This window comes from Heteronotia binoei, chromosome 2 (assembly GCF_032191835.1).
Source record: "Heteronotia binoei isolate CCM8104 ecotype False Entrance Well chromosome 2, APGP_CSIRO_Hbin_v1, whole genome shotgun sequence".
NCBI lineage: Eukaryota > Metazoa > Chordata > Lepidosauria > Squamata > Gekkonidae > Heteronotia > Heteronotia binoei.
Window position 1 is genome coordinate 141783006 of NC_083224.1, and position 26080 is coordinate 141809085.

At 41.6% G+C, this 26080-nt stretch overlaps 1 protein-coding gene across 2 annotated transcripts in view; it reads right to left on the bottom strand.

The window, feature by feature from the left end:
* Positions 1-465: 465 nt before the first annotated feature.
* The window catches only part of SYDE2 (synapse defective Rho GTPase homolog 2), a 60834-nt gene continuing 35219 nt past the window's right edge, over positions 466-26080 (bottom strand). The window contains exons 5-8 of one of the 2 annotated variants that reach the window (XM_060232135.1): positions 13486-13667; positions 8001-8232; positions 1637-2153; positions 466-1340 (exon numbers count right to left, since the gene is read on the bottom strand). In XM_060232135.1, coding sequence (XP_060088118.1) covers positions 1663-2153; positions 8001-8232; positions 13486-13667 — 905 coding nt within the window. In that variant the 3' untranslated portion in view covers positions 466-1340; positions 1637-1662. Of the gene's footprint in view, positions 2154-8000; positions 8233-13485; positions 13668-26080 lie in introns of both variants that reach the window. The other variant, XM_060232134.1, reaches the window with a different exon arrangement.

Genomic DNA, 26080 nt, shown 5'->3' on the forward strand with positions numbered 1-26080 from the left:
AATCCACATGATGACACTCAGTAAGGGCCTTGAATATATAGTGAGCCAGTATGTGGTCCTAGCAAACACAGTTCAGTGTAGGAATCTATATCTCTTGAATTAGGCCTACCATATTGAGAATATGTCTTGAAAATTCAAGCAGACAGCATCAGTCCTCAAATATAGCCTTTTTTTTACATCTTATTTTTGTATTCTGAACATTTGGCATTAGCAAAATCCAGAGCATTTGATCATGTAAAAATTGCTGCTTGGTCCCCTAACAGAATATGACTGATCTTTGGACAGGTTACATGTATGTATATATAGGGGCAACGTGCACGGTGAAAATATAAACAGAAAAATTACTACTTCTGATCAGTGATCATTTTCCTCATCTCCAAATTGTGTCTAGTAATTACTATTTGTGGTCTCTTAGTAGGTATTGCACAAATGGCAAAATATGTTATCCAGACAAGTTCTGATTTTGCACATTTAAAAAAAACAGAAAGTGAGCTGTAGCCTTCAGGTTCAACAGGTATTCGTCAATTCCCCTCTACTCAAAGACATCTACCTTTGCTTAGGTAGCCCCTGAATTTGGCATCACAAAAATGTGCACTTCTATTAGAAGTGGTACTCTTATTCAAATCTAATATGACACTTTTCAAAAATACTTATATAACAAAGCGCTTACTCCACGTCTATCAGAGGTTGTAGCACCAATGCGCAGAGAGATTCCTATAGAGCATATAATATAAACAACCCTGTCCCTGTGCCAGACTTGTGTCCCCTTACCTAATGGAAAGAGAAGGCCAATAGGCTTCACATTTCACCTAACAGCCTGGCTTCACACCTACACAATCTATCCATGCAGCCGTCTGGTTGATGGAGGGGGGGAAAATTGCTATGCCCTACAAGGATTCTTCCAAGCTTAGGTGTTACATCTATGGGAAATCAAAGCCCAATGTTATTAATATATAAATATATACAAAACAAAGTTAGAAAAATATTTCATTTTTGCAGGTTTAAATAATTGCTGGAAAGTGTTAATACAGGAATACATTAATATTTGTACAATCAAACTTTTCAAATATATATATATATAATATATATATAAAGCATTTTTTCATAGCAGCTATTGCATTGCAAGTGAAGAGGTGTCAAAATACGGTAGAACACGACCTACCTACAATTTGTGCTGCAAATTATCATGTAAGCAGCAACACTAATCCTCCCTTCCAGGAGAATATCCACACCATGGCTAAAGTTTCAGGAACAAGGAGTGCTCTTCCTGTGAAATGTAGACAGAGGGGATACCTTGCATATCTTGCATGAACTGTCTAAACTTCATAAGTGCATAGTACCTTGAAGATGGGAAGGGGAAATTTTACAGTCATTTTCACTAACATACCACTTTAAACCTAGGGCAGGGGACAATCCCTTCTTCAAAAGAACAAGAGGATTGATGAGAAGAAAAGGACAAAAAGCAACATTGTGTAATCAAAGGCAAAAAAAAAAAATCAAAGGGCACTAAGCCTACTGGAGGATCATAACCACTGCACAATGCAATTAAAATACAGGCACTCCAATCAAGGTCAAGATCATCCCCCGGCTCCCTCAAAAAATCTTGGGACAGAAACAGGGGAAAAGATATACTAACCAGAGATATCGTGCATAAGATTATTATTAGTAACGAATATTGAGCTTGTTTTTATTGAGTTCCCGTTCCAGGTTTCCTATCAGAGTATCAATGCTTTCCTGCAGGTCTTTGAGGTTTACTTTGTGGTTTACTGAAGAATCCATTGTCTGCATTGCCAAATAGGCCTGAAATGTATGTTCTTTGGACATGCAATTAGGTTGCTCAATTAGCTTATCTGAACCATCTGCTCTGCTGCCATCATCTCCACTTTCTGCATCTTCTGAGGGGACATCATCATAGTCTGCTTCACTCAGAGCCTCTTTGGGGTTTACAAAGTAGTTCTCCCCACAACCACTCCAGTCTCCAGCATAGCGGTTACTTGAAGGACTATCCAATCTGGCTGGCCTGGACCTTAGTATCCCTGATATTTCACTACTGTTCAAGTTCAGCATTTGAGGCCGTTGCTTCTTAGGTCTCAGATAGTTCACTGAGGATTGCTGTTCAGGCAATGCAGATTCTTTGGCAGCTGAATGTTGCACTAAATGACAAAGCAGTTTAAATACATTAGATGAAGAGAAATGAACGTGGCAACACTAGCCACTATTTCTGTTCACTCATATGCTTGGAACATGCATTAAAAAAGGATGCATACTTGACAGCCAATACATTCCACTATTTTGATTTTACTGTGGTCCACTAATCTTACATGGGCAAGAGTAAGGCCCCAGTTTCAAAACTATCATGCCTTTAAGTCTATACACAACAGCAGAAGACTTTTAAAACTGAAATGCCTCAATTAACTTTGTAAGTTAATCAGAGTCACGATACTGTTCAAATAAAGACTAAAAAGCTTCCATCTCTCAGGCCTCTCACACATTCAGCTGGGGGAAAAAAAGCAAGCACAGGAAATGTTAAAATGTAACCAACCACTCTAGAAAGCTGCCCTTTTTGGATCCAAATGTGTGCAATGCCGGCCAAAGCTTTTCAATTTTTTTTTCCTAAGCAGCCATTAACTCCAACTTGGAGGGGGGGGGGGATACACTCCACACGCATTTGGAATTTTTATTACCTGAACTCATGATTCTACAGCACAAGAAACTAAGTCTCCTCTTGTTACCGGCTTCCTATGGTAAATAGCACAAATGTTTTATTGACCAATGGCTGGTGTGTATTTTGACTAAAACTGGTGTTGCATAAATTTAAATTGCTATTATTCATGCATCTACCACTACACATTTTTAATTTTGTTTCAGCATCGTGCTGGCTCCTGCAGGCTATATGAAAAGAACACCTCCATTTCTGTACACTGATGAAAGGCAAAAGAAAGGGAGTAGGCTTGATAAGGAATAAAGAAAGGAAAGAATTTAATGATGACAGCATGAAATCTCCCAGGCTATTACAATACAGAGCAAGCAGGGTAGGGAGAACAGGAAATGGACTTGTGTGGCACAGGGACAACAAGAGAGATGCATCAGTTTTACAGATGGACTTTGAGAAACTGGAGGTACTCACCCAAAAGGACCAAAGGACTTTAAACATCTTGAATGGTATGTAGATGACACATGTTTTGCTAGGAACATGCTTATGAAGATAATGTAACTTTAAACAGTCTAGCCAGCAAAGACTCTACTATAACATTACAGGAGGCAGCAGCTCAACATACACACACCTTTCAATCTCCTTTGTAAAAACATCCTGTAAACTATAAGGAGATTGTGAACAAATGGCAGAGAAAGTCACCATTTAGGAACATAGCACATGCATATAAAGAGAAGGAAAAATCTATCTTGGGTTTTAATTGTGAGGATAAAACATTCATGTCTACAGAGTTCAAACATTTTCACGTTACCATTGGACACCAGGTAGAAAAGGGTAAAACCTGTATCTGTAGAATTCCATCCTGCAGAGATGCAGGCATCCAAAATCATGCACAGGATTCTATTTCTATAAACCACTTCAAAGCATTATTGTGGATTTATTGACCTTTTTTTCTACTGGAAGTACCCAAGAGCTATATAACAGAACTGTGAAATGTTACATAAGCACCTGGACAACAACAGTTGCAGACTTATGCCAAAAGGTGTATATAGTGCATGACAAATCTGCATATCTTGCTTTTCATGAGCCAGGAGGCGATGCAGACAGGCATCTGCCATGGCTAACAAGTTCCTACACGATGCAAATGAGCTCCCCATCATAGCCCCAATGTATGCTTTGCCACTCCACAGAAATCAGTCTTATAGGAGGGATGTGTGTCTTAACGGTTCTGCTTTTTTAAAGAAAAAAACCCCTACACACCAACAAAAGCTCCTTTGTTTGGACTGTGGTCTCTTAAGGCAAAGAGGTCATGTGTTAAACCTTAACTGCCAGCTTTGTTACACTTTCCAACTGAACAAGGATCATGTGTTTTCCTTTTTTTTTAATGAGGAGATGAACTCTGGCATAAACATGGTTATCAAGTTTTCCAAATCTGTAGGAGGATTAATGTTCAAGAGTCCATGCTCTGATTTGGCTGCTTTCAAGAAACACAGCTCAATCCACAACATTTTCTTGAAGGGACACTGCACGATGCTGTTGTAAGTGTCTATGACAGGGTTTGAAATTCTCTCTTATTTAGTCCATAGTTTGCTTCCTTGCACAATCATATATACTTTACAAAGAATGTTCTCTACATAATTCATTGTAATTTGCACAAATGCTGAGCAATTTCACCCTTTCACTGTGAAACACAACAGATGTGGAATGTATGGCCATATGGCAAAGAAGCATGAAAGCTGGCATATTCAAGGACTTGGGAAACTGGGTTCAAACCCCCACTCAGCCTTGAGTGTCCCTGGGCTGATCATTCTCTGTCAACCTAATCAATCTCATAAGAATGTTTCTCAGAAAGCACCTTCTTTCAGCCTGACCTGCAATACCAGGAAATAAGCAGCAGTAACTGCAAAAACCTCATGAAGCAGCAAGAAGAGGATATGAAGGACTGGTAAATGTTTTCAGTAGCAAGGATGAAGTAAGGTGAATGGTAACTACTGAGAGATACTTTCTGAATTTAATATACTATGGTTACAAGAAACACAGTTATGGTATAATATTAACTTACAGTTAAATGTGACCTTCTAGAAATTTGAACTTCTAAAGTTTTTATCTTGGTAGCATAGATACACCACCACTTTCCTTTGCTGAAGATGAACTTAGGTTAAGCTCTGGCTACAGCCACATGTGATTGAGAAACATATACATGAATTGGTAATAGAGATGATGCCATTATAGATGGCTGACTGCCAAGCAGGCACTGGAATATATAGCACCAGTATACTATTATTTATGCAGTTTCAAAGACTAGGCTGGTTTCCTGTACATGATGGATTTCCAGTCACAAATCTAACACATCGAACTTTTCCCACTATTCTGCACTTCCCAACTATACTATTAATAAGGGTTGCCGTCCTATTCAAGAAATATCTGGGGACTTTGGGGGTGGAGCCAGGAGACTTTGGGGGTGGAACCAGGAGACATTGGGTGGAGCCAGCAGCAAGGGTGTGACAAGCATAACTGAACTCCAAAGGGAGTTCTGGCCATCACGTTTAAAGGGACCACGCACCTTTTAAAATGCCTTCCTTCCATAGGAAATAATGAAGAATAGGGGCACCTTCTTTTGGGGCTCATAGAATTGGACCCCCTTGTCCAATCTTTTTGAAACTTTGGGGGTACTTTGGGGAGAGGCACTGGATGCTATACTGAAAATTTTGTGCCTCTACCTCAAAAAACAGCCCCGCCAGATACCTGCGGATCAATTCTCCATTATTTCCTATGGGAAAATAAGTCTCCATAGGGAATAATAGAGTTTCCAGCAGACATTTCCCTCCCTCCCCACCCCGTGCTTTCTGATGACCCTGAAGCGGGAGTAGGGCCTCCAAGCCAGGGGATCCTCTGCCCCCACATGGGAATTAGAGCAAACAGGAAACCACAGTGTACAGTTTAGGTAAACCAGAAAAATAACACTGTGAAATTAAGCTTTGAAGCAAATACACATAAACACTTTATATAGTCAATTAATTGGAACTAAACAAAGGCAATCGAACAAAAATCAAAGGCAATCAAAACAAAAACAAAGGCAAAACAAAAACAAAGGCAATCAAACAAAAATCAAAATGGCTCAACAGAGCTCAAAGTTCAGCTATTATTTCTCTAGTTCCAAAGAAATTATCTCAATGCTGTGATTGATTGGTAATATATCCTGCTGTCAATAAACTTCCTTGCTAAAAGACAAAGGAATACCATATATTCAAATAATGTAGAGGTAGCAGTCCTCCATCCAACAGGTGTGGCTACACGAGTCCAAGGTTCTGTTTGTGTTTCATCTGCCACTTCCACTGGCCACCTGTATCTTTATCAGGAACCTGTGCTAAAGCAACAGCTCACTTGTATAGCTTACATTCTTGTTTGCACGAACGGTTCTCCATTAGCACATGATTGCCTTTATTTCGTTCCAATTAATTGGCTATATAAAGTGTTTATGTAAATTTGCTTCAAAGCTTGTTAATTTCACAGAGTTATTTTCCTAGTTTACCCACCTGAGGATTGGCAACTCTACTATTAATGCTGCCTGAGGATGGAATGGGTGGTAGAGGAGGAACATTTCCACGACTTTTTTTGCAGCAGGAACTCCTTTGCATATTAGGTCACACACCTCTGATGTAGCCAATCTTCCAAGAACTTCCAGGGTTCTTAGTACAGAGCCTACTGTAAGCTCCAGGAGGATTGGCTACATCGGGGGGGGGGGGTGCGGCTTTTCCTGCTACAAAAAAAGTCCTGAACATTTCAAAAGGTGGTTCCAGGACACAACAAAACTTAAGACACTTGAACAGTCCACCCTGTACAAAGATTCAATTCACTCTACAATCCATGCCAATGTTTAGAAAGCAGCAAGTAGGAAGCATAATGGAGGTCACCATCTGTCCTCAGGAAGATGCACATAGAGAATGCGACATGGCAACTGATTTGGCAAAGCTACCACAGAATGTATTTGTTTGGTATGGTAATGTTACTGGTAGTTTGAAAACTTGGATATATGGCAGCAGGGCTTTTTTTCTGGAAAATGAGGTGCCAGAACTCTCAAAAGGGGAATGAATGAGAAACACATGGGTGCCTCTCATGAACTTTTAAACATTCTTTTGAGAATTCCGTTTCCACAAAGAAGTTCCGAAACTCCATTCCACCATGTGCCGCCAGAAAAAAAAGTCCTGTACGGCAGGTATTGGTACATGGCATCTCATGGTCACACATTTTCCAGGGTTTATCAAATTCTAAACTTGCCACACTAAGGAATTTAAACTATAAGATTTTTTTTTAAATTTGTTTTAAATAACCTGTTGCTTACAAAAGGATATTTAGTACTTCCTCCAATGATCCATCAGGTTCTTTTCAGGTAGTGCTGTTGCTGTAGAGTCTAATTCAGTACATGCAACTTCCATATATACAATTAAATCATAAATTAAATGTATTATGTGGCACTACCTATTCCAAATCAGTCAATACAGAAATCTATAGAAACTCAATGGTATTGGAGGATGGGCTAATGCACTGAGTCATATGTATTTCCTCCTTTCCTACCTAATATTGCATTTTAGGGCCACCTTATTGTCTAAACCAGCACTCTCAATTGTATCATGAAGTATTTCCCCCACACACACACACACAAAAATAATCATGTCAAACAAAACAATTTATATTGCTATAAAGCAACCAAGTATTGCTGGAGTCAGACCTGCTTCCTATGTAGCTTCCTCAGAATATTCCACAATACAAAAGGCAAATGAAACGCACGTGTAAAAATGACCCAGGAATCAGTCAGATTTCCCAGACACTGCTTATTTTGCTTAGACAGCAAGAGTAAAGTTGATGATTACAGCTGAGCAAATACCACAAAGCTGAGCAGTTGTACTTGAAAAGGTACTGAAATTGTTGGCTATGGCTGCCATTTTAAAACTACTCCAAGGGAACACATTATTTGTTGAGTGGTAGATAAGGAGAGAAGTAGATGAGGTGAGAAAAGATAACAAAGTCTCATCTATTACTCCTGATTATTGTTTTTGTTGATCAGTGTTTGGAAGCATTAGATCTGTGGGGACAACTTCAAAACTATGTTTGTGCTGGCTAACTTCCCAACAAGTGGCCAGGAGAAACCATCTGAGATTATGAATCTCCCCTACTAATCCATTACTATAGCTTGCATTCAATAAGGTATTAATTTACCAAATTTCCTACGTACATTAACATAATCTCTTTTCTATTCAGAACATTTTTCTCTACTTTCCCCACAGCAACTTACAGTAAACTGCAAAATAAAGGCAAATTTTTTCCTGCTTCCTCCAAGATGCTTTACCTGGCCACAGCTGAAGTAGGTAGTGTAGAACTTCTATATGTTTTTTGAAATCCAAGGCACTAGCAAGTTCTTCAGAATCACTGAATATTCTGTTGTTATGGTTGGTGGTTTCCTGCCGCTGGCTCAACAATACAGGCCCAAAACAAACAGCTAGGTTCTGGCAAGTCATTCTGTTTACTTCATGGTACGAAGCCACCAATTTCAGATGGTCCAACAGCATCTTTAGAGTGGCCTAAAAATAAAAAAGGATCAACTTTGATTAGGTACATGCAGGTAAAGACAAGTAACATCATATTGGAGTACTAATTATTTGGCTACAATATTGACATATATACATAATGCCAATAGTCAACAGAAGACAATCTCCTGAAAGAATTCTTTGTGTGTTAAGCATAACAACACAAAGATCTGGTGTTTTTGCAGCTGCTCTCTGTTCTTGTAACTCATCTTTCAGGGAGGTCTGCCAAAAGGCATTAGTATATATTGGGTAAATATTCAGTGGTAGAGATGGGCAAGGGATGATTTTAGCTGTGGGCTTTAATATATTTTACATTTACTATTTTGTTGCCTTCTGAAGTATTATAAAATACTTTGAGCCTCAGGAGGAAGCTGGGTTTTAAATCAACAGATCAATCCCAAAGGCTGCTTTTACTGGCTCAACAATTTATAGGCTAGAGTCCCAGATTCCAGAAATACTGCCATTATGCCAACAGAGACTTCACTTTAGCCTTGCTGTGACACATGAGGTATTTAAGGGGAAAAGGGAGATCCTCTACTGGCCTTCAGGAACAGGGGTGTGCACTTGCCCACTATGGAACAGTACTGGCAGGAGGAGCTAGGCTTACAGCTGGGCTGGGGGAGAAGTGCTAGGAGGAGGCCGCAAGTCAGTAACCTATTCCATTACAGCGTCAGTCACCAGCAGGGCAAGGTATCCAAGGATTGAAGTAGAACGGGTGAATCAGGGAGGCTGGGCTTAAAGGAGCTGGTGTGGAACTCCTGAATGCTGGAGTAGAAGGAGCATGTGGTGGGAGGAGACACTGGACCTAGGTCACTCGGCTGACTGTAGGTTCAGCAGGGCATCAGATCTTAGGTGGAGTACGGAAGATGCTTAGGGGAAGCCTGAAGGACCAGCACTGCCAGTGTGATGAGAAGGAGCTTCACAGAGGGAAAAAACAGCCTGTGAGAAACAGAGTCCAAGGGCCAGATGATTTTCCTGTCCTACTTGTGATTTGCAACACAGAGACATGTGGAGCAGGTGGGAACCTGATAGGGTTTATTACATGGTTTTAAAATATACAAAGTATTTTGCATGACCCCCAAAGTCTATATGCGCTCTGTGACTAGTCCTGCCACAGCCAACAATGGAGCCCACCCATGATCTCACTGCTAGACACCATCACTCTCAACTGGTACTACAGTAGCTGGTAGAACTGCTGCTCACACTTTGCCAGAGAGGTCTGTCTCTTCAGCAATGGAAACTGCTGCAGCAAAAATTAGAAAAACATCCATATGTCTGGTTTCCACATGTACATAGCTTTTTAATCCCAGCCAAAGCTTCTATGACACTCATTCTATAACTAATTTCAGTTGTGTTGATAACTGCAAACATATGCAAATGTTTCAGAAATAAACTTGCAGTTTCATTCTCACTAGGCCATCCAGCAGCAGAGTTCATGATGCTGCCAACTTTTCATGTAGGGCCTTACATAAACAACAGCAAAAGAACATAAGAATCTGCAGGATCAGACCAGCGGTCCATCTAGTTCAGCATCCTGTTTCACACCATGGTCAGCCAGTTACTCTGGAGAATCAGCAACAGAGGCCAAGGCCCTCCCCTGCTACTATCTTCCAGTTAGGCTTCCCAAATCCCCCGCCTGGGCGGGGGACCCCCGATTTGGAGCCTCCTCCCCCCCCGCTCACCCCAAATCCAGAAAGCGGGGGGAATGGCGGCCCTTCCCACGCAGCCTAGATCCCAGCAGCTTCTCCTCTCCTCTCCCCTTCCCACCAATCCCTGATCCTTCTCCTCCTCCCTTCCCTTCCCTTCTCACCTCGGATCGCAGCAGCTTCTCCTTGCCCCTCCCTTTCCCACCCAGCTCTATTGCAGCAGCCGGAGCTTTCCCAGGCTGCTTCCTGCCCCGCCCCAAAGGACCATGTGCCTTTGCACCTCCGGAGGTGGTGAAAGGCTTCAACTTTCTGTGTTTGTGTTGCTGTAAAGAAGCTGGCTGGTGAGTAGAGAGGCCAATCCCCTACATCAGATTTGTGAGAAGGGTGTGTGTGTGCGTGTGGAGGAGAGGGAAACGTCTTCATTATTCCCTATGTGGAGATCTTTTCTCATAGGGTATAATGGGAAATTGATCTGGAGGTTTCGGGGGCTCTGGGGGAGCTATTTTTTGAGGTAGAGGCACCATATTTTCAGTATAGTATCTAGTGCCTCTCCCCAAAGTACCCCCCAAGTTTCAAAATGATTGGACCAGGGGGTCCAATTCTATGAGCCCCAAAAGAAGGTGCCCCTATCCTTCATTATTTCCTATGGAAGGAAGACATTTTAAAAAGTGTGCTGTCCCTTTAAATGTGATGGCCAGAACTCCCTTGGAGTTCAGTTATGCTTGTCACACCCTTGTTCCCGGCTCCGCCCCCAATGTCTCCTGGCTCCACCCCCAATGTCTCCTGGCTCCACCCCCAAAGTTCCCAGATATTTCTTGAATTGGACTTGGCAACCCTACTTCCAGTACTGGATACTGTCTCTGGATATGGAACTTCTCTTCAGTCACCATGGCTATTAGCCACTGATAGACCCTCTTCTCCATGAAACTGTTTAAGCCACTTTTAAAGCTGTCTGTAATTGTGGCCATCACTACCAACCCTGGTAGTGAATTCCACTGTTTAATTACTTGTTAAGTAAACAAGTATTTGCCTTTTATCTGTTCCTAATCTATTTATCAACGTTCTAGTATTAATTTGGGGGGGGGGAGGAGATCCTCCTAGCCACTTTATCTGCACATGCATAATTTTTTAAATTCCTATCATGTCTCCCCTTAGCCATCTTTTTTCTAGACTTCCGAGTCCCCATCATAGCAACAAGTTACATATACTGCAACAATTTCATATGAATTCTTTAAGATTCCTTGGGTATACTTCATCTGGACCTACAGACTTTATTATTTGCAGTCGGCCTAGTCATCTCAATTTGACTCAGTTCTTCAGACAGTCTTCCTAAAAACCTGTTCCAGCATAGGTATGTGTCCCACATTTTCCACAGTGAAAACAAATGCAAATAAATAATGTATCTGCCATCTTCCTTAAGCAATCCTTTCATATCGTTGTATTCCAATAGCCAACTAGCTTCCTGGCCAATTTCCTGCTCCTGACATATTTAAAGAAACTCATTTTGTTTGTCCATCCGCTCGTCAAATAATCTTTTTGCTTGTTTATCATCAACTTGATTTTTTTTTGCCAGAATTTGCACTCATTTCTGTTCACCTTGATCATGGAAATCTTCCACTTTTGAAAATAAGTCTTTTTTGGCTTCCTTGACAGTCAAACAGAATTCTATACTTTTTTCTTGAATACACCCTTCTCAGTAGTTCTTCAGTGCAAAGTAAATTGAAATAAATAAATTTAAGTTCAAATTATACTTCAATTGCAAAGCAGTGGGAGATAAATTTGGTGTTGGTTAAAACAAATTAATCTTGTTCTACAATATATGTTCAACTCAAAAGTAATATTTTATTCACATGTTTACTCAGAAGTCACTCCCATTCCTTTCAGTTAAATTTGCTGTCAAAGGATGCATGCTGAAGAGTGAAATGAAAGTAGAGGGATGAGGAAAGGAAAAGAAATGGAAGAAAAATAAACAGACCTTTTTGTAAGATTTCAGTGTTAAGGCATTATATTTGGAAAAAAGCTATGTCTGTATAGTTGCTTGTTTATAAAGTAGAAGAGCTATTTAATTTCACTAGCGCACTCTTTGATCAAAGGATAGAACTCCACATTGCAAGTCAGTATATGCCAAATGTATGCGATTCTATAGGAGCTCAAAAATTATAGTAACAAAGAGGGGAAAAGATCACCACACGCTGGCTTATCCAAATCAAGAGAATAATTTATCCCAAGACATTCAGAATGAACACAATTATTGACTGATGATTAAATATTGAATGTGCTCATCTACACTAAAAAAAAAATCAATAGACTTCCATCAGCAAGCCCCTTCCTTTATTTTTAGCCATTGACATTTACAGCTATTGCACAGTCTCATCAATTTCACAAAGTATGTCCAACATCTGAACATTAATTCCTTACAATTCAAAAATAACAACAATGTACTGGCCAAATCCTATCTGCCTGACAGAGGTTCAAATCAGAATATATATGCACAGCACAGAGCTGCACACACAGCTGGAATTTTGCTTTTTGATTTATAATAGAAAAGAGACAAGCCATGGTTCAAATTAAAATCTACTTTACTATTTGGCAGTGAAAACAATCATTCATTTTTAAAGCAGATCACTAGAGGGACAAGAACTGGTGAACTCCAAGGGAGAAGTGAATGCTTGGTAGCTACTCTTGATTACTGCAAATATCAACAAAAATTTACTGCCACACTGTGTAAATACAGCTTTACTCAGAAATCAGCACCCTTCATTTATATTATTTAGATATTAAGTTTGAAGAATTCCCTATGGTTTACGAAACTGTGAGAAATTTTATAAAGGTTAAAGACAATTAAACTATAACCTCTACGCTTCCATACCAGAATTTGAGGTCATCCAAGAAAACTGAATGGCAACAGAATAAACGAGTCTTCAGTCAACAAGAACATAACTACTAATAACATTACTTAGGCTTTCTGCAGTGTGTTTCCTAGTATGCAAAATGCTTGGAATGCATCTGCTCTGCAATCACTACAACTGCCTGGAAACTAGCCAAGTATTACCAAGCCTGTGCTACCAGTCAGGGTTGAAACTGAGAAGCGGCTTGCTCAAGGCAACACAGTTTATAGCTGTACCGATATCTGAACTGAAGCCTCTGCTCTTTAATAGCAACAGTGATGTTTTCTTTGCCACAGGCTGTGGAGATGGAATTCCAGTGTTTAAAAGCATAGTCTTGTGTTTACCAGATGCCTGAAACTGTGGACACTATTACATCCTGCTAGAGCGCTTTCATTGAGACATTTGGCTAAGTATTGCTGGAGTACAGACCTCTGGCAGGACAACTATTATGCTCTTACAAAAAGAAAAACTTGCAAATTAGTGCTTCATATGAGATAACAACATAAATATGTAGGATAAAGATGCCAGTAGATACCATCAAGCATTAGAAAAACTCAACAATACCACTTGAAACCACTTATTCCCCCCACCCTGCAGCAAATGTTGCAGTCATCCTTGGTTAAGATTTATGCACAATTTAATACAAACTTAAACAAAGCCCTCCAAAATGTATTATACATGTGTAACTATACACGGGGGCCAAAAGAGTTTACCTTCTCAATGTCCGGCAGGCAATCCAAGAGGGACACTGTGTGCTCAGAATCACTAGGGTCATTATCACATCCATTTGCTGTCATTTTCAATGGGTTTTTCACCATAGCATCCAATACTGCTTCATAGAGTTGTTTGGTTATCAAGGGGGAAGGCAATTCTCTTAAATAATCCTTGAGGACACCTTAATAAGATGCAAAAAAGGTACAAATGTATGAACTGCAAAGTAAGCAGAGAACTCAATGTGTATACTGGGAATACATGATCAAAGTAGAAAGTCCTCAAATTGTTAAACATAAAAGACAGAAACAACTGATTTAACATATGTCAAAGCCTAAAAATGCTATGATGCACATGTCCATTTTCCTCCCTCAGAGGCATGCTTCTCCCTCTGTTTTTCTTTCCCTTTGTGACTGAGCCACCCTAGTTATCTGTGTTCTTTCCTGAAGAACTCTGGCTGTCCCACCATGTCACAGTATGATATTTTACTGCTGGCTCAGCCCAGGAACCTGAGGGGAGGGTCAAGAGCCCCCTTTAACTTAAACAAGTGAAATGGCACTCGAAGCTTTTGGAAGTTCAAAGATAATAAAATATTTAATTCAATATAGAGGCAGAAAGGTCAAGTGAAATAAAGGGTAACATTTCTGAGATAATTTGAATAAATAATTCTGAGGTTAAATCAGTAGATGCACAGACTACAGTTCCATGTTTCAGGCTAATGAGAATTTCTTAAGCTGTTCATAGTGACTTAAAATCTTTGTGATGAGAGGCTTTTGGTCCAGTGTTTCCTAAACACTCCAGTACACCGTCTTTGAGTATTCACTGACTCTGGGGCACTCTATCCAGACTCTGGGGCACTCTATCCAGAACCCAACCCCCTTCTCTAAATACACCAGTACTCTTCTTGAGTTTTAACTGACTCTTAAAATGTTACAAGGCAGTCCAGTCTCTAATCAACCAGACCAGAGATCTTTCTACTTTTCAGAGCTATCTCCCTGTTTTGACTGGGTAGATAAATTCTTATCTCACTAGAAGATCTAGCCCCTTTTCTTGGCCCAAACGGGAGTCTTCGCCTAACTACCTACTGTCCCTTGTCAACCTTCCGAGCATTCGATGTTTTAAACTGCTCTTGGTCAGATATTGTTAGTACCTGGCTCTTCTCAGCTAGGGCTGAAATCAGACTGAATTTCTTCTCAGCATTCAGCTCTCAAGTCTTTCTCTGCTTAGTTGGTGCTAACCTGTCACTCAAAGGGGGATGAACTAAAACGAATGACAAGATGGTCCATAGGAAACAATAGCAGAGCCTGGATGATCCATAGGATATAATGGAAGAGAAGATCCCACTCAAGACTCTGGTTCTGAAAAGAATTAACCCTTCACAGCCCTTTGGCTGTTTGTGTAGCACTTCTAAGCTTTTAAAAGTGCAGTCCATCACAAATGCTGATTCTTAAATCTGTAATCAATTTGTTGTTGTGATTATAATAGCTTTTCTAATCATTCTATTCAGTGTGATTGCCAAAATGAAAAATACCTAATTAATGAATTAGCAGTTGACACAGCATTGTGACACCCTGAGTCTTCAATACCCATGTATTATTAGTGTAAACAGCCTGCTATATCAGTTTAATTATTAATTGCTGCAAATTTTCCTTTTCAGCAGTTCAAATCACTCCACCATTAATACCCAGCAAAATTTATTTGTTCATTGTCTTTATGCCTGTCTTAATGAGACTCAAAGCATAATACTGTGTAGACATAACTGATAACAGTTAATACAAAGATGTATCTAATAAACATGGTGTAGGTCGATACAAACAATATGAGGAGCCAAGAAATAAGCAATGTAGTAGAACTAACATTACCAAAATCTGAATGAGTTTAGCATATTAGGCATGATGCTGAGTGTGGATACAATGAAGAAAAACAGTATTACATCAGTAGAAAACAATGAAATAACAAAAGGGTAACACATGCAGCGAACTAATAATATGTCTTATACACAGTGGTATAATCTTCCCCTTTATAACATGCCTTCCTAAACTATTCTGTTTAAGTATATTTCCTTTATAGAAGCGCTCACCTTTTTATTTTTTAAATATTTTTTGTTGGAACTCAGTCCTAAAATGGCTGACTGACTCCATCTTAAGTAATAGTAATGTTGTTTCTGCAATGTCATGCTGAGTCATGCTGCATCATGGTCCAGCTGTTACCTGTTACTGAGGTAAAGTGGGATGACCTCACCTGTAATTAGGCTTTGTGCTGACTCACAAAGCTGATGCAACCTTCTGGTAAGATTGCATGATTGGTACGTGTACTTAGGGAAGCTCAGTGAGCTTGCTCTGTCTGCCTGTAAGGATTGTGGGTACTGTGAGACTCACTGTCTGGGTGGCAGCGAACACTGCTGGTGTTGGATCCTATGCTACTGTGCTTGGATCGTGCTGTGTATACTTACTGGTGTATACTGTTATCTACTGAAGTGTGTACTGATTACTGTGTATGACCTTGGCCTGGCAACGACTCTGAATATTGGATACTATCCTGGTAAATATATCTACCATTGAATACAGTTGTTTCTCTTGTCTATTAATTCCTGTGTTTTGCCTATCCCTCTCCTTCAGTGTCTTCTGCTGCGTGCAAAATTCTCTAACATTTTTGTGGTAATTCTTTTTGTATGTGTGTGCACATGAAGTCATGGCAACCTCTGGTGAATGGAGGATATTCAGGGAAGTGGTCGAATAAGGCTTGGCCCTGCCTCTGGCTCTGGTATTCCAAGGAGGTCTCCCATCCAAATAGCTTCCACCCTGCTTAACTTCCAAGATCTGATGAGATTGGCCTTGCCTGGGCTATCGAAAAGCTGTCTTGATTACTCAGTTTTGTATAATTTTTGGAATGACAGGAGAGTGGAAGCCATTCTGACCTCTTCAGGGAAGCCATTCCAAAAGGAGGTAGAACATACAGAGAAAGCATGTGAACAGGCAATTGTTGATCTTACATGGTGGCACCTGCAGAGCCCCTGAATAGATGAGCAGAGTTGTCATGGTGGAACACAAGAGAAATAGTCCTGAAGATATGAGGGTCCAAGGACTTGCAAAGCTTTGTACGTGATAGATAGTGCCTGGTAGCTGATGATCCGCCAATGGAATTATTGCAGAGGGAATGTAATGTGCATACCCCATCTAGGATCTGATAATAACTGAGCTGGAGTCTCTGGGGTGTCTTCAAGGGCATATCCATGTACCGTGTTACAAGCCTGATCTCAATGTTGCCATGGCGTGGATCCATGTGGTTTGACTGGCTGAGTCAAGGTAGGGGACCAAATCTTAATGTATGAATTCTATGAATTCTACATAGTTACAGCATATAGTAACAGAATTCTAGATACTTTAGAATTGATAAACTAAGGCAGAAGGAATTGTTAGGACAAGCTGTTTTCACTTTTCTGTTGATCCTTATCCCCTTATCCCCTTTCATTCTTTGTTTCAATATTGCAAGAGAGATTTCACTCAAGCTTTCAGTTCTCCACATAAACAGATCTAAAATTCATCTTGCACATTTCTATATTCCTTTCAGAAGTAAAAGTCACAGAACTTGCATTATAAGGAATTAATTATTGATAGCTTCTTCACACTATGCATTAACCCAGTTGACTCCCAACCTTTTTGGTATGGTGACACACTTTTAAAAAATACACAAATCAATAAAAGTGCAAAAATATACAACCATTTTCATAGGCTTTGCAACTTGTTTTTGGGTCAGCACGCACAGGCTGGGAATTGTTTTTCTAACCTACACGTTACAGTGTATATCCCAAGTAGTACTCCTTCTAAGCTGTGTGATCTTGTGAGCAAAAATTTACTTTATGAGCTACTAGGGTTCCCAAATCCCCCGCCTGGGCGGGGGACCCCCGATTTGGAGCCTCCTCCCCCCGCTTCCCAAATATCTGGAAAGCGGGGGGGAAATGGTGGCCCTTCCCACCTGCCCGAGCCAAGCCGAGGGCGAGCAGGCCTCTGGCTGGGTTCTGGCTGCCGACCGAGATCTCGCGCCGCGCTGGCGGGGTGGGCTGGAGCTGAGCGCTGCCTCTCGGAGTCCTTTTCTCTTGGGTGGCGGCCGCGCAGCTTCCTTCCCACCTCAGCCCGGCTGGCTGGGGGCTCTTCCGCGCCCTCGTGGTGGAGCGCCGGCTGTCCCCAGAGGGAGGGAGGGAAGCTGGCGCGGCTGCAGCGGCGTCTTGCTCGCGAGGGCGACGGGGCGCGGGCAGCGGCTGCCTCGCTTGCAGCCTTCCTTGCTCTGGAGGAGCCCCGACGCCAGGCGAGGAGCTGCGGGCGCCGCCATGGCCGAAATCGGCATTGACCAGTCCAAGCTGCCCAGCGTCAAGGAGGATAAGGCGGCGGGGCTCCCATCAGGCGGGCCCTGCACTGCTGCCCTTGCCCCATGGCCCTCTCCGCCCTGCCCTGCCTGCGCACGGCCCCGAGGAGAAGGAGGTGGGCAGCCCCAGCGCCACCGACCGCAGCCCGGCCAGCCCTCCAGCAAGTGCCTGCCTTTCCGGGGAGCCCGCAGGCAAAGCGCCCCGGCCTCCCTCCTTTCCTTCCGGGCCTGGGAGACACCCTCCCCGCAGCCAGGGGCCCGCTTGGGAGGGCTACCTTTCTCCAAGTGGGGCCTGGAGAGCTCCCGGAATGGCCACGGAGCTCCTGGCTGCAGGGAGCCCTGCCCCCACCGGGAAAAGACGGCAGCTTTGGAGGAGGGTGGGCGCCCTCGAGGGCATGGCTTGCATCCCCCCCCCAGTCTGTGTCCTTAACAAGCTCTGCCTCCAAAGCTTCAGGGGTTTCCCGACCTGGAGCTGGCAACCCAGCGCCTCCCCAAGTAAGTCCCACTTAGTAAATTGAGCTAGGGCCATGCGATAAGGCTGCAATGTTCTGTGTGTTTTCTTAGGTTTCGTGGTGTTTGGTGTTCCAGCGGGTACTCTCTCTCTACCTACAGAGGTTCCATTTGCCCATGTCAACTCACAGCTACTGATGGCCCTCTCTTCCACAGCCTCTGTTATCCTGGCCCCGCTGGTGGACCTAGGGTTGCCAATCCCCAGGGTCGTCAGAAAGCGGGGGGAGGGGAGGGAAATGTCTACTAGGCACTCTATTATTCCCTATGGAGAACGATTCCCATAGGGAATAATAGGGAATTGATCCGTGGGTATTGGGGGCTCTGGGAGGGGGCTATTTTTTGAGGTAGAGGCACCAGATTTTTAGTATAGCATCTAGTGCCTCTCCCCAAAATATACCCCAAGTTTCAAAACAATTGGACCAGAAGGTCCAATTCTATGAACCCCAAAAGATGGTGCCCCTATCCTTAATTATTTCCTATGGAAGAAAGGAATTTAAAAAGGCGTGCTGTCCCTTTAAATGTGATGGCCAGAACTCCCTTGGAGTTCAATTATACTTGTCACATCCTTGTTCCTGGCTCCACCCCAATGTCTCCTGGCTCCGCCCCCAAAGTCTCCTGGCTCCGCCCCTAAAGTCCCCAGATTTTTCTTTAATTGGACTTGGCAACCCTATGAGCTACTGGCAATAAAGTTCTGAGTGAGCAATTTGTTTACTGAATAAATTAGTTTGCTTGGGGGTCATCTTCCTGAGCCAAGACAAAAATGTGTGAACTGGAGGCTAAAAACTGTGAGCTAGCTCACACTAACTCAGCTTAGAGAGAACACTGGCCCCAAGATGTATCCAGTTAAAATATTCTTTCTCGGTACAAATAACTCTGAAGAAATGGTTGGTAACTTGTACATTAAAATGTTTTAATCTACAAATTACCAGCTTGTGGGGAGGGAAATAGGAGGAACTGGCTGAAGGAGCCATTATTTCCCTCACAGACATATCTACTAGGTATTGTCACAGAATGGAAAAATGGTGGTTTGTGGTTCATTTGATTGCCTGAACCAGAAGTTTGTTTCATTTTATGATTCATATGGTTGCCCAAACTGGTTCATGGTTCATTGGTTTGTTTTGTTCAGGAGGTGTAAACTCACCGGGAGTCTTCAGCAGGTTCTTCTCCACCCACCCTCCAAGTTTGGCAAATATTGGACTTGGAATGTCTGAGTTATAGTCCTCCAAAGCAGGTGCCCCCCAAGAAATCTCAGGTGTAGCTCTCATGACAAATAACTCTTCTCTCTTTGTGTTGTAAAGTGGAAGCAGTGGAGTCAGGGTGTCTGCTCCAATAGAGCAGAATGGGAGCTCCATGACTGGCTTCCAGAGTTTCCTATCACATTATGGACAACTGCTATGGATATTTGTAGGGCTCCCAGAAGGCCACCCCCAGCATTGCCTAGGAATTGACTGAATCTGTGCCAGGCTGTCTGGGAAAACAAGCCACAAAAACAAACCAAATGAACCACCAAGGGAAAAGGGCAGTTTGGGCATGGTGTGATCACTGAATCAGTTCAGAACAAACCACAAAACAGCCCAATTCATGCACAAATCATGGTTCGTAATTTTTTGTGTGCCCGTTTCTAATGTCCACTATTGAAAGAACCAGAATAAAGCAGGTTCCCTTGGCAGATGTGTCAAGTCATTTGCCACAGTATGCAGGGCCAATTCTCCACCCAGACAACAGAGGCAAGCTCCTGAGATGTTGGCAGCACTGCCGGGGCCATCTGCATAGGCAAAGACAATGGGCATGCCTGCCATTGCCTCCCAGACCTGCTGGGTCCAAAGCAAACCCCTGAGGCACTGGCAGTGCAGCTGAAGCTCAGCTTGTTCCTTATGTGTCTGGCCAAGTACAACGCTCATCTCTGCCCCACCCCCACTCTGTTTTCTTTGGCAGCATGCCAATATCTTCACAGGTAGAGGCTTTCAATGTTGCTTCATTTGGGGCTTAAGAATCACCTAAACTGGTGCTTTGAAAGTCAACATTGTTAATGTTCTCTAAGTTTTATGTCCTTTCGAACTTAGAGAGAAAACAGCAAATGCATAATAATTAGAGTTCATGCTTATTTCAACACAATCCAGCTGTTACGACCTGTAACAAAAAATCCCATATGGATAGATGTATTACAAAACACTACCTTATGCTTATGAAAAACTAATTTGATCAGAAATGCTGCCTATTTTGTTCCATAGAACTAGCAATCTCATGTATTTCAAGCCAAGCAATAACATACTTGCTTAAGGACACTCGCTATAAACATCCAAGATGAAACAAAATTACATATAACAAATGAGTCAAATAAAGCTTGAAAGTAGTCTGGTTGCAAATGACTCCTTCTTATAAGTTGTGGGAACAATGCATGCACATGTACACACACACACTTCTGAACATACTCTCAAATCTTTACCAATATTTATGCAAAAATATATATAGGCACAGAAATCCAAGCATCTCATTTTATAAAATTATTGAAGTTCCAGCTCAGTTATCCATTTTTAATTTTAAAAGCCCTCCATATTGTTTATGAGACATCAATGTGGTCTGTTCTTTAATAAATAGCACTATTTAACATAGGATGAAAACAAAGAGAGCTGAAAGTATGAAAGCTGAGATACTAGTTGAAGTATCTGCCAAGTAAAGGCCCTGTTAATCCCTGAACCATGACAGAAATACCACTGCTGAGTGTTCTTCAACAAAGCAGGACTTGTTGCAAGACTCAGTGTGCCTACCACAAATCCTGCCCTATGACCCAAGTGTAATGTGAACTGTGTTAATTGAAGACTTGTTAAGAGCAAAATCCTTAAAAGTATTGAGAGGGATTCCATCTTGACTCTTCATTGAAAGGTGGGGGGGGGGGCTCAAAAAGCCCTAAAGAATACATAATTTCAATGTCAATAATAAATACTGGAACCAATCACAATGCAAAGTCTCATTGTATAATCATGATGTGACATTAAAAGCTCTTATTGAACTGTTAACAGAATTTAAAGAGGGAAAAAATACACAGCTGCTAAGAGACTCAGGAACCCTGTCCAGTACTGAATCTGCCAACTGTACTGGAATACAAGAAAAATGAGCAGGCCAATGAGTGGCATTTTGCACACATATTTAGAGTAAAGGCATGGGATATTTATAGACCATAAACTAACAACCTCAGTGAACCAAACTGGCAGAAATTGATTTCTACACATTGCAGGTCTGGGGATATAATGCTGACAAATAAAGGCCCTCAGGAAGACTTATTTCACCTTGTTGGTTTGAAACAATTTTGAAGACTGCAGCCAAATATACAAGTGAGAGGACAGGAATCTGACCTATATTTTAAAGCTTGCAATTCAGAGGCACCACTTGGGTCGTCTATTAATAGCATCAGCACTGAGCGATGCAATACAGTCACCTGGTATTTCCTTCTCAAAACACTTTCTCCAGCTTAATTCCTGAACTAAATCACTTGTGAGCCCTCTGACCCACACACCCCTTTCACTAAATGAGCCCAGTGAGAATCAGCAGCTATGTTTATGGACTCGCCTCTCCCAACAGCTGCATTTTCCTTAATACAACCACTGTGTTTGCATAGAATTATCGCAGACAGCAAGCAGAAAACACATACTTTCCCCAATCCACTTCATTAATTTCTCATTTTTCGAATCCACTGAACTGTTAACTCTGTGACATGCTTTACTCCAAGATGAACATTCACATGGCTGGAAGGAGACATGATGCAGCACTATTAGAAACTAGTCAGCTTTCAAATCTGGCAGGGCACATTATTCTGAATCATAAGTTCACTGAATCGTGTATAAGCCAGTGCCAGCCATAGCTGGATTTCTCAGTCAAGGTTTAATGATTAAATGCTCATTCTTTGACAAAATGGAGAGCTTTTCAAAGAGAAAATGCCTTGAGAGTCTCTCGTAAAAAAACAGGACAACTCATATTTAATTTTTTAAAAACCCACCAGCATCAAATAAGAAGCAGCTTTTTAAAGAGAATGATGCCAAGGATTTATCAAAATTGCTTTTAACAAGCAACGTGTTTCTCATACCAGCATCAATATTACATGTGCTAAAACTGTCCCCTTACCCAACACACACACAGAAGTATAGGAGAATTATGTTAATTTCTTCTATAGCCAGAGCCATCTCTCTCCAAACCAGCAGATAACCTTATATATATATAAAGAGAGAGAATCCAGCAGCTGGTGTCAAATATGATATTCTGAGTGCCGCAGTTTGTATTATTTTTCAGCCAAAGCTTTAACCTTCATGGCTATAACAAATACTTTCAGGGTGCCTTGTGGAAGGAATAGGCTAGACTTCACTAAGATGCAGGAGACTATTTCCATTTCTTTCCATTTGTCAAAGGGAGCTTTAAAAGCTCATACCCTCCAAAATCTTGTTGGTCTCTTAAGTGCTACTGGACTCATATCTAGCTGTCCTACTGCTGACCAACATGGCTACCCTCTGAAACTATTTCCATTCCATGAATGCTATTCCTTATACTAGTTTCAGCTCTTTCCATCTTCCCCTGCACAATTATATATTTCCCATTTTCATGCCCTCATCAAATTTTTCTTTGTCATCCTGGAAACAGCACCACTGGCATTTCTTCTTAGCACTAAGTTTTGTTCTTTTGAAATGGACTTCCACTTAGGGCTTTTCAAAGCAGAAGTACACAGGGTACTACTAGCAAAAATTATAAGAAGCCATATTGGTGCATGGGGAAAAATCCAAACACAAAAATACTGTACCTTTTTGTTAGAACCAACCAACCTACCAGCCACCTTCTAGCATGAAGAACTCTAAAGTTCGAGCTGCCTCTTCTATGATATATTAGTTAATCCAAAAAAACCCAACTATTATTATTCACAGAGAACTTAGTACTTATTTATTACAATAAACAGCTACCACCTTATAAAAAGTGCTGCAGAAATCCAAGCAGACAAAAAATCTGCCTTCTATGATTTTGTTTGACCCTGCTTTAAACAAAATAAGAGAAGTAGTTTTGAGCCAAAATATCCAAGCTATGCACAGAGAATAAACTATGCTAATTTAGTCACATGAAGGGGCAAAGTGCTAAACAAAGAGCAGTTCTAACTTCTGACCATTAGAAGTCTGGAAATCTATGAGATTGCCTTATACTGAGCCACGCCAGTGTCTTCTGATTGATCATGGCTTTCCAAGATCTAAGACTGAATCTTCCCAATTCTGCTTAAGATTCTTTTTCATTGGATGCCACAAACTGAATTGTGATATTCTATGTGCAAAGAATGTGCTTAAGAGCAACAGCCCTTTTTCTTCTCTGATCTTGGTGCTTTCAGTGGTACCGCTTAGGTACTCTGGCTATAACAACATAACCATGTCCCAAAAAATAAAGCTGAGATTCTTCAGATGATGAACTATGCAGCCAGTATCAGCTTCTATACTTGCATAACACTATCCCAGAATATCCACAGCCTTGCAAAGCTAATTACCAGCTTTAAAGTAGGCAGGGAATAAATCAAAGCAGTGCGGGGCCAGAACTAGAGTTGCCAGCCTCCAGGTGGTGGTTGGAGATCTCCTGGGATTACAACTGGTGACAGAGATCAGTTCACCTGGAAAAAAACTCCAGGCTGCTTTGGAAGATGAAGTCTACAATATTATGCTACAATGAAGTCCCTCTGCTCCCCCAACCTGGCCCTTCTAAAGTTCTACCTCCAAACTCTCCAGGTATTTCCTAAACTGGAGCTGGAAACCCTAGGTCAGAAGAACCAATGTAATAATGCACTGTAGAAAACTCCTAAATTCACAAAATATGCTCTTCAGTGTCTGTTGAAGATATTAAGACCATTTCAGTGACTGATATCTTCATTCACCACCCCACCTGCCATGCAATGCCATACTTCAATGCAATGCATACACCACATTATGTCTACTAGCCTAGGTCCCTCAGGGAACTACTCTCTTCCCCATGTATTTTAACATCCACTTGCAACCGCTGGGAGAAGATATCCAGATTTTAAGAGAGCAGGCAACTGAAGTGAAAATAATGCACAGTATAGTGATTGGACTAAAACCAGCAGACCAAGCCTGAAACTCCTGCTCAGCCATGAAGCTCACTGGAGAAGTTAAAATGGGGAGGAAGAAACATTAGAACAAAGTTAGAGTCCAATTGCACCTTTAAGTCCAACAAACTTTGCTTCAGACCAACACAGCTGCCCACCTGGAGGAAGAAACATGTTCACAACTCAGAACTCCTTGAAGGAAGGGAGGAATAAAAATGGAATTAATAAAATGACACCTGGTTCTATTTCTTCTTTACATCTGAAACAGAGAAGGACTCTAAACATTTATCCAGTACTTGGATGAAGATTGATAAATTGAAACTCAATTTAGATAATTCAGAAACTCAATTCCGCAGGTGGTCCTAGAATTAGTGAATACTAGAAATGCCCACTTTAAATAGTCATTATACTTTCCACAAGAGATACAATTTATAGTTTAGGAGAGCTCTTAGACCCAGGTTTCCCATAGGTGGCCATGTGGAAACTGCTGTTCAAAAAAGAGGATCTGTGATTTAAGCTCTTAGAGAATCATTTCATATTCATACTTTCAGTCTCCAGTCTGAGATGACAGAATCGGTGTTAGCTGACTCTTTCAACACTACCCCACATATCTGGAGATCACTTGGAAGGAAACCTTTTATTGAAGTTTGGCCCTTAACAACTGGTGGCAGTGGCTTCAAGATGGCAAAAGCCTTACAGCCCAAGAAGAAATTTACTAGTCTCTCAGACTGGCCTGAACTCAGTGACAACCTTGCTAACTTTAAGCTTCTTATCTCTATGAAGGAGTGGAGTGATCAGAAGGCAGCACAGTACCTGGCAATGTTCTTAGAGGGGAATGCCAAGGCACTTTACCTGGGCAGAATGTGGTTCCTACGAACAGCTCTGCAAGGACTTAAAAGACAAGTATGAGGAAGGCTGTGGCAGGTTTCCATAAATCAGCTGAGGGGACTCATCCAGCCTCTTCAGATTTTGGGAAACTGGGCTCTCTTAACCTATAAAACCTTCCACTTGGTTATTTCCCTTGCTTAGATACAGTTGTAATAGTGGGTGTTTATTTTATTTACATTATTTATAGGGTATTTGAAGGACCACCTCCTTCCATATGTTCTTATGTGCCAACTACAGTTGTCAGGCAGCCATATGTTGGCTACTCCACCACTTACTGTGGTCCCTCTGGCATCAACCAAAGCCTGGGCCCTTTCCCTGTGGAAGAGGGCTCCCTTCCTTGGAGATCTGCAAGAGAAGCTGTAAAGTCTGCCTGTTTGCCAAGGTTCTTGAGGGGGGGGGGTTGAATAGCAGGAATATTTTTGGTGGGGGGCAGATATTCAGACAAACTGAATATACATTGACAACATTGAATATACATTGACAACAGAATTGGTTATAGAATCTAAGCCATGTAGGAGCAGAGAAAACAGATGCAGCCTGGTTCTGGAATGACTCTGACCAAGAGCTGTGCAAGGACCCTGAACTGAGTGTTGTACATCAAAAGATATAACAAAAGAGACCTAAGGTAGGGCAACATGGTCTACATCAGGAAAAATTAACCATTTATTCTTTTTCAAACTTGCTTGTTTATGAGGGTCACAAGGTTGCTGTGCCACCATCCTTACACAGAATAGTACCAGAATACCTTTGATAATGAA